This window comes from Eubalaena glacialis, chromosome 16 (assembly GCF_028564815.1).
Source record: "Eubalaena glacialis isolate mEubGla1 chromosome 16, mEubGla1.1.hap2.+ XY, whole genome shotgun sequence".
NCBI classification, from domain to species: domain Eukaryota; kingdom Metazoa; phylum Chordata; class Mammalia; order Artiodactyla; family Balaenidae; genus Eubalaena; species Eubalaena glacialis.
This window is the reverse complement of record NC_083731.1, coordinates 85,405,638-85,421,823: the sequence shown is the minus strand read 5'-3', so window position 1 is coordinate 85,421,823 and position 16,186 is coordinate 85,405,638. Positions and strand designations below refer to the sequence as shown.

Genomic DNA, 16,186 nt, shown 5'->3' with positions numbered 1-16,186 from the left:
CCCCAAGGCAACTACTAAGAAAATAATTAAAAAAATAGATATGAACAGAAATGACAAAGGAATTAAAATGGCATACTTGAAAATATCTATTTAACAAAAAAAGAAAAAAAGGGAAGAAATGGATTAACCTTTAGAGAAACAAAAAAGAAATGACACATGGAAACAAATAACAAAATGGCAGACATAAATTCTACCTTATCAGTAATTACATCAAGTATAAATGAATTAAACACTCCAATCAAAAGCCAGTGATTGGCAGAATGGATGAAAAAGACAAACAGGATCCAACTATATGCCGTCTGCAAGAGACACATTTCAAAGACACCAATAGGTCAAAATTAAAAGGAGAGGAAAAAGATATACTATGCAAACATTAACATAAAGAGAGCTGAATGGGTATACTAATTTCAGACAAATAGACTTGAAGACAAAAATTGTTTCTAGTGACAAAGAACATTCTACCATAACGAAAAGGTTTGATTTACCACAAAACTATAACAATTATAAACATAAACACAATTAACAGCAGGCCCTCAAAGTACATGAAGCCAAAAATGACAGAATTAGAGGAAGAATAGACAATTCAAAACTAATAGTCTAAGCCTTCAATATCCCACTTTCAATAATGGATAGAACAACTAGACATAAGGACAAGAAAAGAGACTTTTAACAATATTATAAATCAACTAGACCTAACAGAAATCTATAGAACATTCCACCCATCAATAGCAGAACACGCATTCTTCTTGTGTACAAAACGGAGTATTTTCCAAGATAGACTGTGTGCTAGGCCATTGAAAACAAGCCTCAGTAGTGACGTCCCTGGCGGTCCAGTGGTTAGGACTCTGCACTTCCACTGCAGGGGGCCCGGGTTCCATCCCTGGTCTGGGAACTAAGAACCCGCATTCCGCTCGGCATGGCCAAAATCATTAATTAATTAATTAATATTTTTTAAAGCCTCAATAAAATTTAAAGTATTAAATTGTACACATGTTCTCCAATAACAATTAATTCAAAATGGATCAAAGACCCAAATGTAAGAGCTAAAACCATAAAGGTCTTAGAAGGAAACATAGGTGTAAAGCTTCATGACCTTGGATTAGGCAGTGGTTTTTTAGCTATGACACCAAAAGTACAAGCAAAGAAAAAAATAGATAAAATGGACTTCATAAAATTAAACTTGTTTGTCCTTCAAAGGGCACAGGAAAATGAAAAAGACAACTGATAGAACAAGAAAAAATATTTGCAAATCATATATTTAATAAGGGCCAGAATATATAGAGACTGCTTACAACTTACAAAAAGACAAACACTCCATTTTAAAAATGGACTAATGATGTTAAGCATTTGTTCATGTGCTTATGGGCCATTTAAATATCTTCTTTGGAGAAATATCTATCCAAATCCTTTGACCACCTAAATTGGATTACTTGACTTTTTGTTGAGTTGTAGGAATTCTTTATATATTCTGGATACTAGACTCTTACCGGATACATGATTTACAAATATATATCTGCTTTTTACATTATATAGGAGAAAAAAATGCTGGTGAGAATGTGTCAAACACAAACTTCTCTCCAAGTTAAAATGTGAATTTGAAAGAGCAATCTTGTCTCAGCCTACCCTGACCCTTAAAGGCTTCAAAACCATTTGATGAACTAGAAAAGCTCTCAGCATAGAAAAAAACTTCTTTAAAGGTTTTCTCTATATTGTACAAACTTTTTAGAATACTGTTAAACTCTAAGTTTTAAGAGGAAAAGAAAAATGGTTCTGAATTTTGCCATAAACCAGGGCACAAATGCTCAATTTAACAACGACAAAAACAAAAAACCCCAGAATTATCACTTACAATTAGCGTAAGATGTTAGATTGCTGAGGATGAGGCAGGGATGAGGGGTAGAGAGGGAGGAGGAATGCTTTATAGTTGATGCTGCTTGGCAAAATTTCTGAAAGCAATTACTACAATGTTCCAGGAGTCATACAATATATAGAATATTTCTTAAGGGCTTTAGTTCTCCTTTCAAAGATGAGCACTTTCCCACATCTTTTAAAATTCTTCATTGTTTTTCTAATATATAATCAGTTAATAACTAGTCATTTTATTTTAAAACACAGTCATCTTTCATAAATGTTTTACTTTTAGCCATAGGAGAAAACAAACGTCAGCTGTTCTCATACTGAAGCAGATTTCTTAAGTTCAAATAGGGAAGGTAATTTAAACTCAAAATTACCAGATTTAACAACTATTCCTAATGCTGTATTTCTACTAATAATTAAAATAATCGTAATTCTGTGTCTCATGACATCACTCTTATTGCTAGTTTGTGTTGCTTTTACCTGGCTACAAATTTTTTGTCCTCTTCCCACAAAGTGAAGCTTAGTTCCCCTCCCCTTGAATCTGGGCAGTTATGTGACTACAGCATAAGGGATGCTATGTGACTTTAAGGCTAGAGCATACAAGGCCATGCAGCTTCTTGCCTTATTTACTGGAACCCATGTAAGAACTTAAAATACCCTGAGGCCACTGTGCTGGAGAGGCCACCCATAGGCTCTCCTGTGGACAAGTCCTAGCTGAGCCCATGCCTCTAGTGGACCTCCATCAAGGTGCCAGACATGTGAATGAAGCTGCCGTCTTGGAAGTAAATTCTTCAGTTGCAATTGCTGCAGTCCTGGGCTTTCGTTCTTCCCAGCTGTGGCCCAGATTGGACAGAACAGAGATGAGCCACCCCTGCTGTGCCCTGTCTGAATCCCTGACTCACAGAATCCATGAGCAGAATCAAGCACTCACTGTTTTATGTCACTATATTTGGAGTGGTTGGTTTCTCAGCAATAGATAACTAAAACATGGATTAACAATTAAATTGAACAAACATTAGATGAGTGTCAACTTTCTAATTTTTATAATCAATAGTCACTCTTAGCTGCTTACATCAAGCAAGTCACCTCACCTTTTCAAATCATTCACCTTTTTCAATGTATCTTTCACAACACAGGCCTAAGACACTTTGGAAATGATTAAATTAGTAGCTCAAATATTAATAAGCACACTTGGAAAATAGAACTTTCAACTGGACATAATTGCTTAGCTTTTATCAAACTATAAATGAAGGGATAGTCTGCAATTCCCAAGTTTTTATATCATCAACATAAACAGCTTGATAGAAAATACTGATACTTCGACTACATATTAAGTTCTTATATGCATTTTAGTTAAGTAAATATTCCTAAAATAATTGTGTAATTTTTATCTCACTGCTATCAAAATACTTAACTGAATTGAGACTTTGTTCAGTTCCTATAATACCCCAAAACTGATGTTCATAAAAGAGTCACAAAAGAAACTTATCTCTGAAAGAGACTAGTTCTACTGAAAGAAACAGGAAAAGCCTAAAATCTTCTTCAACCTCAGCTACAACTAGGCCTGACCCAGATAGTAGATTCAGCAGTTTGGTGTCAATCTCCAGGAAGTCTCTGTTATCGTGTTCAGATTCTATGCCTGCTTCTGACCAAAGACACACAAAAACTTAAGACTCTTGCATTTTCAAAAGTCTATACATCTATCCTACTCTTTTTTCTTGGCTCTTATTTTTAGACAGTGCAGCTTAAGTTTAAGCAATTTCTCTATAAATCTTCACGTTTCTGATATTTTAATAACATCTCATTCTTTCTCATAAATCTAAATTATTTCTAATGAGTACACTCACTTTATAACACTGATATTTAGGAACAGAATGAACATGTATACTCGCGTGTATATGAAACTTTTACTACCACATAACAGCAGAGAACATGATTCACCCTGGGTAAGGTCAGCATGGTATGTTAGAACGGTAAGCAGGAATACTGAAGTTTAAGTCTAACCCTGCCATTACCTATCTCCAAATCTTTGTGACTCAGTTTCCTGATTCGTAAAGTGAGGGGATAAGATTAGATTCAATTCATGATTTCATGTGTGCGTATAATGACAAGCTGTTCTATACCAGACTTATACTGTTATTTCTAAGTCCAATATATTCTGCTAAGCATTGTTTTTCATAGCAATCAAGATTACTGCAGATTTACACTGCACAAGTGGCTGTCCTATAAAATTTAGAAATCAGTACATTTATTTTGGTCATTTTATGTGATTCTATCTCCAAAAGAGATGAATTTTAACCCTTCTTAAGGGTAGAAACAATTTTAAAGATCAAGTCTTTTATCAAAGTCAAACGATAAAACTCACTAAACAATCAGCCAAATAGATTAACCTTTTAAAAAGCTTTTGTCAGTAGAATAAAAATCCCCACTAAATGTTTTAAAGTTTCCAACCCCTAGTTCTTGTTCGGTCAAGTTCTTGAACACAGAATTTTACAAGATCTTAGCGGATAAAATCACAGATACAGGCAGACCTCATTTTATTGCACTTCCCTTTATTGCCCTTCACAGACTGCATTTTTTACAAATTGAAGGTTTGTGGCAACCCTGTGTGTCATCAGATGATGGTTAGCATTTCCTAGCAATAAAGTATTTTTCAATCAAGGTATGTAAATTTTTAGACCTAATGCTATCGCACCCTTACTAGACTACAGTACAGCGTAAAACAGAACTTTCATATGCACCGGGAAACCAAAAAATTCGTGTGACCTGCTGTGTTGCGCTATTTGATATTCACTTTACTGCGGTGGTCTGGAACCGAACCTGCAACATCTCTGAGGTGTGCCTGTACCCATTTCCATGTTGCAACTATATTATAATTTTTAACAGCTGCATGATATCCCGATGCACTGATGTACTATTGTATTTTTAACCCTTCCCCTACTGTTAAGTAATCAGATTGACCCCAGTTTACTGAACTCTGCACAATGTTGCAGCAAACATCTTTATATACAATTTTCCCTTCTTTTGGACTATTTCCTTAGGATAATAAGCTAGATAAGAGGATACTGACATTTACAGTTTTTGAAACAAACTGAGAAACTGCCTTGCAAAAAGAGTCTATCATTATATCCTGCTACCATGTGACTATATAACAACCTCATATTGATAAGTGTAAAACGGTACTTCCTGACTGTAGTTTTTACATGCATGTTTTTGATAAATAATAATATTAAATGACGGTTGCATGCAACTTGTTTGTTGTATCTCCTGTGCGGGATTTGTCTGTTTACTTACTGATGCCTTGGCATTTGTATCGGGTTTATTTGTTTGAGCCACCTTTTTATAGCCTAGAGTCGCTTCTCTCTCTCTCTCTCACCTGTTTTTAAGATGTGCCTCCAGGTCGCAGCGCTGCACTACATCTTGGCACACTGAAGAGAACGGACATAAAACTAATAATTTGTCCAGAAGTTTATGAACTAGAATGCTAGACTTCTTACACAACTTAAAGTGGAGTCTCTTCCGGTCCAATGGACAGAAATCCTTCTCTTGCAGGAAGTTTCTGAGGCACTTGCAGCAGAAGGTATGCCCACAGGGGGTGTCTAGTGGCTGCAGCAGAGGCTGAAGGCAAATGTGGCAGACCAGGTCGTCATCCACTTCGTCCTGGTAATTGTATAAGTGGTTTTCTCGTGTCCAGTGCTGCTGGCCGCATTCAAAACACAGAGGATTGAAGGAGGAGGAGGAGGTCTGCTCCACAGGCACCATCTCATCGTTTGTCGTTCCCATTTTGAATCAACGGAAGCAGTTTCTGTATCTTCATACATTAGACTTCCGTTAAAGGTTTGATTTCCTTTAAAAGACAGTGATGTATTTGACTAAAACCCAGGTCTGTTTTTCTAGACTAGACAAAACAAAACAAAACAACCAGAAAAGTAATTACTATCAATCAACATAGGCTAAAAGAATCAACATAATATTACTATGTTGACTTCTTTTTTAGTAAAAAATTAAAATTTACATCAGGGAATAAATTAGTCGTAAAAACATAAAAATGACATTAACTGATTTGCTTGTTGGCTAAGGATGACTTACCTTGCCAAGTTCTTGGTGAAAAAAGAATTTAGGATTAAAAACAAAGATGTCATATTAATACGTGGTGTGACACAGGAAACAATTTGTTCTACTGACTGAAATCCCCCAATACTTCACTGCTTAATGGTAGTTTCAACGCCAGTTAATCTACGTAGTATGCGAATAATGCAATTTGAGGTATATAATGCAATACATTTGCATTTGCCATCCCAGTCATGGTTCCCTGCTTCTGACTGATGTTACACATTTATAGTGCCATCCCAAAGACTGTGTCTTTGAAATGTAGTCTCAAGGATAATTCAGTGTCTTTAAAAAATGACCTTTGCTCTATACTGTTTGGGAGAAACTGGATTTCAAAATATATATGTATGACTTTAATATTCTCTCTCTATAACACAGATTGCAGAAAGACAGATCTGCACAGCATACATAAATAACATCTCTGCAAACTCCACAACTTCAATACTATTTTATGCCATTAAGAGAAAAAACCCACTGATTCAATTTTAATGTTAACTTTTAAAGGTGACAGGGTAATCTAAGACACATCTTTAGGCTTTATTCATATGTACATCAGGGTATTAAGAGTCAAGAGGATCTTGAGCGCTGTTCTGGACTCTGGAAGACTCTTATTTAACTGAAGCTGTCTGTTCACAAAGCAATAACTTTGTCTTTTTCCTGTTGGGCTGACCCCAAAGATGAGTGTGAAGTACAGTGTGTGTGGGTGAAAACGGAGTTTTGGAATTGAACTCCTTGCCTGTAAATGTTCCCTAAATAATTGTGTATATGAAACCCGTATAATAAAAAGAAGTATTCTCAATAAGAAAAAAAAGAAACCCACTATAATTCAATTAAACAGATAAGGCATGTTATAAATGTCCATCCCAGCTCACATTATTCCACACTCCCATTGCTTCTGGCTTACTCAGAGCAGCAGAGTGCACGTGTGTGTGTGTGTGCGTGTGTGTGTGTGTGTGTGCGCGCGCGCGTGCCTCCTCTAAGACAGCAGCCTGCTCCAGTTTGGTGCAGGGCTAGCAAGGAATGCTCCCCTCATATAACCGTTTCCATACCTCCTGCTGCTGCAGCACCAGGGGTTAAAAAATCACCTCCAAAGGCAGCAGCTATGTTCATTCTGAATATTTACAGTCTCTGGTATGTGCCAAACACTGAACAGGGAGATAAGGGAGGTGGGGAGAGGACAGTTAAGAGAGCTCATTGTTGGGTCATATGGTAGTTCTATTTTTAGCTTTTTAAGGAACCTCCATACTGTTCTCCATAGTGGCTGTATCAATTTATATTCCTGCCAACAGTGCAAGAGCATTCCCTTTTCTCCACACCCTCTGCAGCATTTATTGTTTGTAGATTTTTTGATGATGGCCATTCTGACCGTGTGAGGTGATACCTCATTGTAGTTTTGATTTGCATTTCCCTGATAATTAGTGATGTTGAGCATCTTTTCATGTGCTTTTTGGCCATCTGTCTGTCTTTGAAGAAATGTCTATTTAGGTCTTCGACCCATTTTTTGCTTGGGTTGTTTGTTTTTTTGATACTGAGCTGCATGAGCTGTTTGTATATTTTAGAGATTAATCCCTTGTCAGTTGCTTTATCTGCAAACATTTTCTCCTGAAACTAACACAACATCGTAAATCAACTATACTCCAATAAAAAAAAAGAATGCCCATTGTGAAAACTCAATGAACTAAATATTCTAAGAAAGTTGTGCACCGGATGCTGTGTGAATGCAGAGAAAGAGGACAGCTGGCATCTAACTCAGTTTGGCTTTGTAGCCAGAAATACTTTCAAGAGGGGACACAACACGGCTGCTGGGCTGTGACAGGAAGCCCTGGCCAGAGAGGAACACGGACAAGGGCCTCTTCACGTCCTGAGTGTGCACGGCACATTCGGGAATGTGAGCCGGTGAAACATCTGAGGCAAGAAAATGAACTCAGAGCGGGGGGATTCTGAAACCGGGGTCCTGTACCAGATCAGAAAGGGCAGACACCATGTTAATGCTGCTAGCATTTGTTTCAGTGATAAAATTCTCTTCCGATCATATATATATATTTGCTATTTTATTTACTTGGAGTATTTATCAGAAAAACAATATTAACATTTTAAGAGATTTAACAAGAACTGCCATGAATTATGAGGGGGTGGGACAAGATTCAGATGGCATGGCTGAGTCAGATAAACTGTGTTTTTAAAAACAACTTAATAAAATAATAATAGCAGCTTGTGATCTAAACTATCAGTACAGCATTAAGACAGCAGACACTTCCCGTACTTTGTAACTCATGGGGCTTACACTCTCTGAGCACCATAGCTTTTGTCAGTCCAAGGTATGTAAGATTATGGAGATAAACATCATTTACCTCAGGCAAATAGACCACTTCAGTCTCTAGGTATTTTAATACAGAATGTCCACAGACTCTTGTTTCCTACTCAACTAGCAAGAAAATTCATATATCCCTTGCTCTTCTTTGTTTGTGATAGTACTTATCCTAATTTTTTTCTCAAGAATATACACTGCAATTCTGGCCTCCCACATAATGACTAAGGGAGCATTTCTCTTAAGACTATTATATTTTAGCTATTTTCTGAATCTGTAAATAACTTTGATTATTTTCCTATCACAAAATATGTTCATGAGGAAAAAGAACACGTTCCCATTTAAAATACCAAATAACAACGGCATTATCAACAGCCCTGAAATGCCTCTGTGTTACCATGACACAAACATTAAATGAAAATTTATCACGGGTAGATCACTAACACGTGCATATAAATATTGATTAAACAGTTTCAAGACCATACAGTCTAAGTAGTTAAGAGCACACACCCTGGAGCCAGTCTGTGAGGGTTCAAGTCCTTGTTCAGTCACTTACCAGCCCTGTGGCCTGACTGAATTTCTCTGTGGCTGTTTCCTCCTCACGTGTAAAATGGGGGTAGTAAGAGTGCCGATCTCAGAGGGGTGATACAGAGAATAAACAGGCACATTAACAGGTGCTGAATAAATGTTCGCTATTACTACTATTACTAAAGATAAAGAAACAAATGTTCAGACAGATTTTATGATTTGCCCAAAGCTGCACAACTTATAATTACTCAGTAAGAGAGAAGGAAGATAAATCCAGTTCTTTCTTGTTTCAAAATAACCCGATAGTAAATTAAGTAATTATAGGAAAGAGGAACGGTGCTTCATGAAAGCCTGAGTGTATGGATTTTTTAAAGACGAAGGCAGCCTGCGCCTGTTTTCCAATCCCCAAGCCCACTCCTCTCCTCCCAGCTCCGGCAGGTGACTTGATTTCCACTTTGTGAGCAAGCCCACTCCTAACGGCTCACAAGGCTTCTTACACTACTGTCCCTCCCCCGAAGCTGTGAGCTCCTTAAGAGGTGGACCTCCAGCAGAGGAGAAGCTCAATAAATGCTGAATGACCAACTGGGTGACCAAAGTTAGGTGGCCAGAAATACATTCATGTATACAGGAGGATATACCCATGTTTAATTTTTTTTAAAATTTTATTTATTTATTTATTTTATTTATTTATGGCTGTGTTGGGTCTTCGTTTCTGTGCGAGGGCTTTCTCTAATTGCGGCAAGTGGGGCCACTCTTCATCGCGGTGTGCGGGCCTCTCACTGTCGCGGCCTCTCTTGTTGCGGAGCACACGCTCCAGATGCGCAGGCTCAGTAGTTGTGGCTCACGGGCCTAGTTGCTCCGCGGCACGTGGGATCTTCCCAGACCAGGGCTTGAACCCGTGTCCCCTGCATTGGCAGGCAGATTCTCAACCACTGAGCCACCAGAGAAGCCCTCATGTTTAATTTTGATTTCAGACATTCTATTAACACAATTTGAAATACTAAAATACAAGTTAAATAATATTCTAAAATATAAAAATAAAATGTAGCATTATGTGTATCTTTACAAGCTATATTATCCGTGTAGCTAATATAACAGTAATATAACAGGAACAGTAAACAGATGGATGCTATCAAATCGGCTGGGAGGGAATTCCCTGGTGGTCCAGTGGTTAGGACTCTGCACTTTCACCACCGAGGGCCTGGGGTTCGATCCCTGATCCGGGGACTAAGATCCTGTGAGTCGCGTGGCGCAGCCAAAATAGATAGATAGATAGATAGATAAATAATCAGTTGTCTCATACTTTCTCTCATTTAAAAAATAAATAAATTGGCTGGGAATATTACAACACATTTAAGATAACATCTTGAAAGATAATCAGTGCAGTGGAGAGGGAGTTATAAGACGGTTTACTACCTAACTCCAGTTATGATTAACGTGCTTGCTTTTCCTGGTCTATGAGACAAGACTATCCTGCTACATCTTGAAGACTCTCAGAAGGAGCTACGGTTTTTCACAGTTAATTTGCACACTCCCAAACTATGTTATTCAGATCATTTCTCTTAATGTTACTTTTGACTCAGGCTGAAAGAGTCCTCACTGGCCCTAAACTAGGAGATCCAGCCCCAGATAAAAGAAGATGAGCTAAGGGTTACCACCAAAGTATGGTTAGATGGGGATCATCTCTGGTTCCTCTGACACATCAGTGCTGAGTCTGAGGATACCTCTCCCCATGCATCCCAGCAAAATCCTACTCACGCCGTAAGTCTTAGCTCCACCTCCACCCCCTCTGTCAGATCCCATCAGCCTCCTTCCCGCTCCCGGTTCGCCCCCTCTTTCCCTTCTGTTCCTGCTGCTTTTTACACACGTCTTCATCTCATCAATTACTACATTTGCGTGCTTGCTTATCTGTCTCCTTACCTCTTGGAGGTTACGGTAAAGACAGTATCTTCTTTATTTCTTGTATTCCCAGGTCTTGGCACATATTGTGCAATTAAAAAAAAAAGTTCTCAGGCTCATACTGGAACCTGAAATGTATAAGAGTCCTGAGATGTATTATATAACTACGTAAATATACGAGAAAACCTTGCACATTAATTTGTGGCACTGCAAAGCAATCAACATACTGGACCCTGCCCTATGATTATAGACAAACTAGGAATAAGATATTACTTCCTTTAATCTTCAAAAGTCTGAGGGGAAAAAAAAGGGGTTTTTTTGTTTAATGATATCAACACAAGAAAATTTTCTTATTGTATATGTTACATATCTGCTTTCATAGCTACCTTTGCATAAAACAGTGGTTGTCAAACTTTTACATCTAAGGATCCCTTTATCCACCCTGGACAAGTTTGGCTGTTTCTTAAAAAAACAAAACAGAAAACAAAAAAAACTACCATACAATCCAGCAACTGCACTCCCCGGCATTTATCCCAAAGAAATAAAAACGTTCGCACAAAAACCGGTACAGCTTTATTTGTAATGGCCTCAAACCAGAAACAACCCAACTGTCCTTCAACAAGTGAACAGTTAAACAAATGATGGCACATCCACACCACACAGCTCAGCAATAAAAAAGAACGAACTACTGATGTGCACACCAGCCGGGGTGGACCTCAAAGACTTATGCTGAGCGAGAAAGCCGACCCTAAAAGGTTGCATGTTATATTTTCCATGTATATAACATTCTTGAAATGACAATGCAATTAAGTAAATTAATTAAAATGTTTATTTATTTGTTAATAAAAGATAAACCCATTACATGTTAACATTTTTAAGAAAAATAACTTTTTTCAAAATAAAAATATATATAGTGCGGAGAGAAGCATTGTTGATGTAGAATGTATTTTCCAAATCTGGAGTCTCAAATCTGTTTCTGCTTTCAACCTTTTGTGAGATCACATGTCAAGTTTCCTCTGGAAAACTCTACTGAACACTCATGAGAGAATGAGGGTGAAAAGGGTAGGTAAAGTCTTAGTGTTACTGGGAAAATAATTTTGACCTTGTGGACCCAATGAAAACACAGGGTCCTGGGTCACCCGTGGACAAGTAGTACAGAGCACTGAAGGGTTCTGACATCCCTCTTCCACAAGAAGAAGTACCAGTCAGTAACCAACAAGACTTTTAAAAAAGACAAAAACTGAAAAAGGCAAAATGTGGAGGTGAGCCCATACTGGAAGAATCTGTCTTTCCTGGAATGAAGCTCTTTCTCCAGAGCCTTCTCCCACTGAAGAAGCATATCTGGATATTTCACTGTACAGGAATATTAAGCATATTAAATGAGACCTTACATAAATTCTATTCTTAAATTAATCAAAACTTATTTCCTATTGCATGTCATGAGGAAAATGATCAAATACCAGTTTTCCAACAATTCCACATCTATTATTTATAATTCTCTCACTGTCTACATAAAAGTGTAATTCAGCACACTTAGCAATTTGTCTCCTATTCCTTTTTACCAAGTAGAAATATCTGAAAAACCATTTAAAAATTCTTAAGATGCTACTTGTAGTTAGATGTACCCTATTTAATAATCTAGAAAATTAGTAAGCTAAGCAAAAAAATGCTAGAAGCTATGAAACTTAGGCTCTGAGCTCCATGCCAGCTGGGTAACTAGGTCACTACACAATTCATTTTCATTCACCACATGTTTATCCAGTGTCTACGAGGTGCTGGTATTATATAGATATTCTGGTGCCTAGGCTTCCTGTCTACACACTATCAGCTTTGCTTAAATAGTAATAAACCACACATCATACACACACACACAGTTTAAATCTAGCTCCAAAATTCTCATGATTTTATATCTTTTTATACACAATATTTACTGATATGTTATATTTACATTTTAGTCCTGACATCTGTTATTGTTTTTTGATAACTTTAATAATCTCCTAAATATTTTATAAAAAGGAGGTTAAATTGTGGCTGGCAGAGAATTTACAAATTTCAAATGTCCTTCTACTTTAGTTTTTCTAATTTTGAACCACTAATCTATGATGAAAACTTTTTTTTTTTTAAATGCAAAAACCAAACTGGATTACCTACTCAATTCCTGCAGGCTCAGAGAGTTAGAGTTATACTTCTAAAAATAATACTAAATTATGTTACCTTATAGTAATTTAAAAATAGAATTGATGGGGCTTCCCTGGTGGCGCAGTGGTTGAGAATCTGCCTGCCAATGCAGGGGACACAGGTTCGAGCCCTGGTCTGGGAAGATCCCACATGCCACGGAGCAACTGGACCCGTGAGCCACAACTACTGAGCCTGCGCGTCTGGAGCCTGTGCTCCGCAACAAGAGAGGCCGCGATAGTGAGAGGCACACGCACCGCGATGAAGAGTGGCCCCCGCTCGCCGCAACTGGAGAAAGCCCTCGCACAGAAACGAAGACCCAACACAGCCAAAAATAAATAAATTTAAAAAAAAAAACAAAAAAACCCCCAGAATTGATATAAAACTATTTCAAAAAGGAAATACACCATATGGAATGCTAAACATTTCCATACAGCTAAATACCCAGACAGACCTCCACCAATAAGAAAAGGCTTCTGTGGGAAGGGGTCTTCCAGGAAAGACACACTCCCACAGCACGTGACCTCTTCTCAGCAGCACTCCTCACCAGCCAGCCGAGATGGGGCAATTTCTAACATCTTAAAGAATGTCACAAATTCATAAGAGTTGCACAATACATTAACAATGCTGGGTGGGTTGTGAGGGGAAGTAGTTTTCATTGGTTTAGTTTTATTGCATGCCATGTTCACCTGCTGGATATAATTTTAATACTTCTTTATATGACATTCAAAGGCAAGGGTTCTGATTTAAATAAATAATCTGTTTTCTTCTAAAGGATGAAACCTTTCAAATATTTAACTTCTTGCACAGTAAATTTAGAAAACATTTGTTTTCAAGTGATTGATAAATTCTTATTTTCAAGGTCTTTTCAATTTCTAATTTCTATAACTGTGGATCAAAATCCCTCTGCTAACTCCCAGTTATCCAAGGAAGTAAAGGGCATCAAAAAGAGCACTGGCCGTGGGTTCAAAATTTGGCTCTGCCACGCACTCACTAGCAATGTGACACCATAACGCGGCATAGCAATTAGAAGTTTATAAATCTCAATTTCCTCATGTTAGAAATAGTATCTTGCTTATGGCACAGGATTACTATGAAGCTAAAAATGTTACACTGCCAGAAAAACCTCTTACAAACCACAAGGCATTAAAACACAAACTTACGACTAGATTAATGACTGTAAAGGACGATGTAGATAAGAACAGACAGCTGGGCTAATCGGTGGCCCGAGCTCCTTTCACGAGACTGGTCACGGGAGGCCTGTGTCTGATTCTTGGCTCTGAGACCAGCAACCAGCTCAGCCCTTCCCCACTCTAGACTCCACTCTCTGAACCTACAGACCAGTGGGCCAAACCAGATAAACTCTAAAGTTACTTATAGACCCCCAATTCCATGATTCTAGAAATGTGCTTTGAGCACACATTTTTTTCCCCCAAAACAGAACAAACATTTTTCTTTACTATTATCCAGCATTGTATTAACTATAAAAATGATCTAAATCCAAAGCTTATCAGGAGAGGTTTTTGTGTGTTTCTTTTTTGTTTTTTGATTTTGTTCGTTTGTTTGATCTTCATAGTACTGGACACTCTTTTAAGTTCCCGACCTGAAAATTTCTCTTTTTGCAGACAAGTGTATGGACAAGAGAGGAGGGCTAGATATATAATTGAACATCTCCATATTTTTATTACGGTGGACAACGTATGATACTATAGTGCTATAAGACAAAAATTACTTTTCTTACTGGTTCTCCTAAAGTGCTATTTAGGAGATGCTGCTACATCTATTTGAAGGACTAATATGGTTAGTTTGTCTGCTTTTTTTTAAAGGCAAGCATAGGTAATTGTCAGTAGTATAAACAGATGTTTTAGATGGCAGATTTTGCTCCAGACTCAAACTTATATTTTTCCATTCAAGAAACACCTAAAGCTACAGAAAAAGAACAAACTTTTCAGTCTTACTTCCTTCAATAACTGCAAAGAAATCAGCAGGACACTGTTACTCTGTGATCAAGCCCACACAATAAAATAAATGAAGTGGAACTGAACCACGGTCAGGAAAGGTTTTATGGTGGTGGTATTACTAATAATTAAGATTCCCAGACTTCATTATCTTAACTATCAGTAAGGTATAAGAAATTTAAATGCTGCAGCTTTCCAAGCTAATTAGGGCCACCGATAATTAAAAGAACAGATATTATTTAAGATGCTCAATTTGTCCCAGTTATAATTTAATGTATATAAAAATGATCAGCTCAAGAATGACTCTGGACCAGACTCAAAGGACCATCACCGAATGGCCAGACCTTGTGCTTTCTCAAGACCAGCCTCACAGGCAACAGTGTCAGGGGTAGGGACCAAAGCCTTGTTAGCCTTGGTATTTATCCAGAATGATTCTAGTGTGTTGCCAGAGGTCCTTCTAATTTATTAAAAATGAGTTGAGTTAAATACAGTTCTAATACTGAGAAAAATTAAAAGAGAAATCCTCATATAATGTAACTCATTATCCAGATTCAGATACATCACAGATAAAACAACCCTTTAAAATATAAATGCCTATGTTACATGACAGGAAATAAAATGTACTATAAAGCCAGAAATTATAAGGGGCTGTACTATGTTAAATCATTAGGATGATCAACAATGCACCCTAAATTATATTAGTTTCCCATGTTTCAGAAACTGAGGCAAACAAAATCCCAGGTTTTACATGTTATGTAGTTATTACCTGCCTTTTTAACATTTCCACTAGGAAACTTTTACAAACAAAATATTCAAGAGCAAACTAATTACTCATCTCCCTAACCTTCAAACCTGACCTCCTTTTCAATCTCCTGTCCTCCCTCTTTTCCATCCATCCATCCGTCTGTGTTACTGAGAATCTCCTATGTGCCAGGCACTGTTCTAGGGCTAGGAGTTCAGCCCTGAACAAAAACAAAAATCTCTCCCCTTGTGAAGCTTACATTCTGGGGGAGAAGATAGACAACACACACACAAAATAAATAAAATACTGGGAGGTTAGCTTTTTAAATAGGGTGATCAGGGGAAAACGCACTATCAAGGTGGCACTTGAGTTAACACCAAAAGGACATAACTAGAAATCCACACGGTTATTTGGTGTAAAATGTTTATTATAGACAAATTAAATAATAAGTATAAAGGCCCTGAGCTGACAACGTGCCTGGTATGTTCAATGAACAGTCAGGAGGCCCGTGTAGATGAAATGAAAAAGCAGAGAGAAGGAAATGGATCAGACCAGTAACGGGGGCTAACTAAACCCTATAGAACTTTGGCGTTTACTCTGTGTAAGAAT

At 37.6% G+C, this 16,186-nt stretch overlaps 1 protein-coding gene across 2 annotated transcripts in view; it reads right to left on the bottom strand.

Annotated features, from left to right (window-relative positions):
• The window catches only part of LNX2 (ligand of numb-protein X 2), an 87,946-nt gene that overhangs the window by 39,008 nt on the left and 32,752 nt on the right, over nt 1-16,186 (bottom strand). For both annotated transcript variants that reach the window (XM_061171248.1, XM_061171247.1), the window contains exon 2: nt 5,234-5,755. In XM_061171248.1, the coding sequence (XP_061027231.1) occupies nt 5,234-5,640 (407 nt within the window). In that variant the 5' untranslated portion in view covers nt 5,641-5,755. The remainder of the gene's footprint in view (nt 1-5,233; nt 5,756-16,186) is intronic.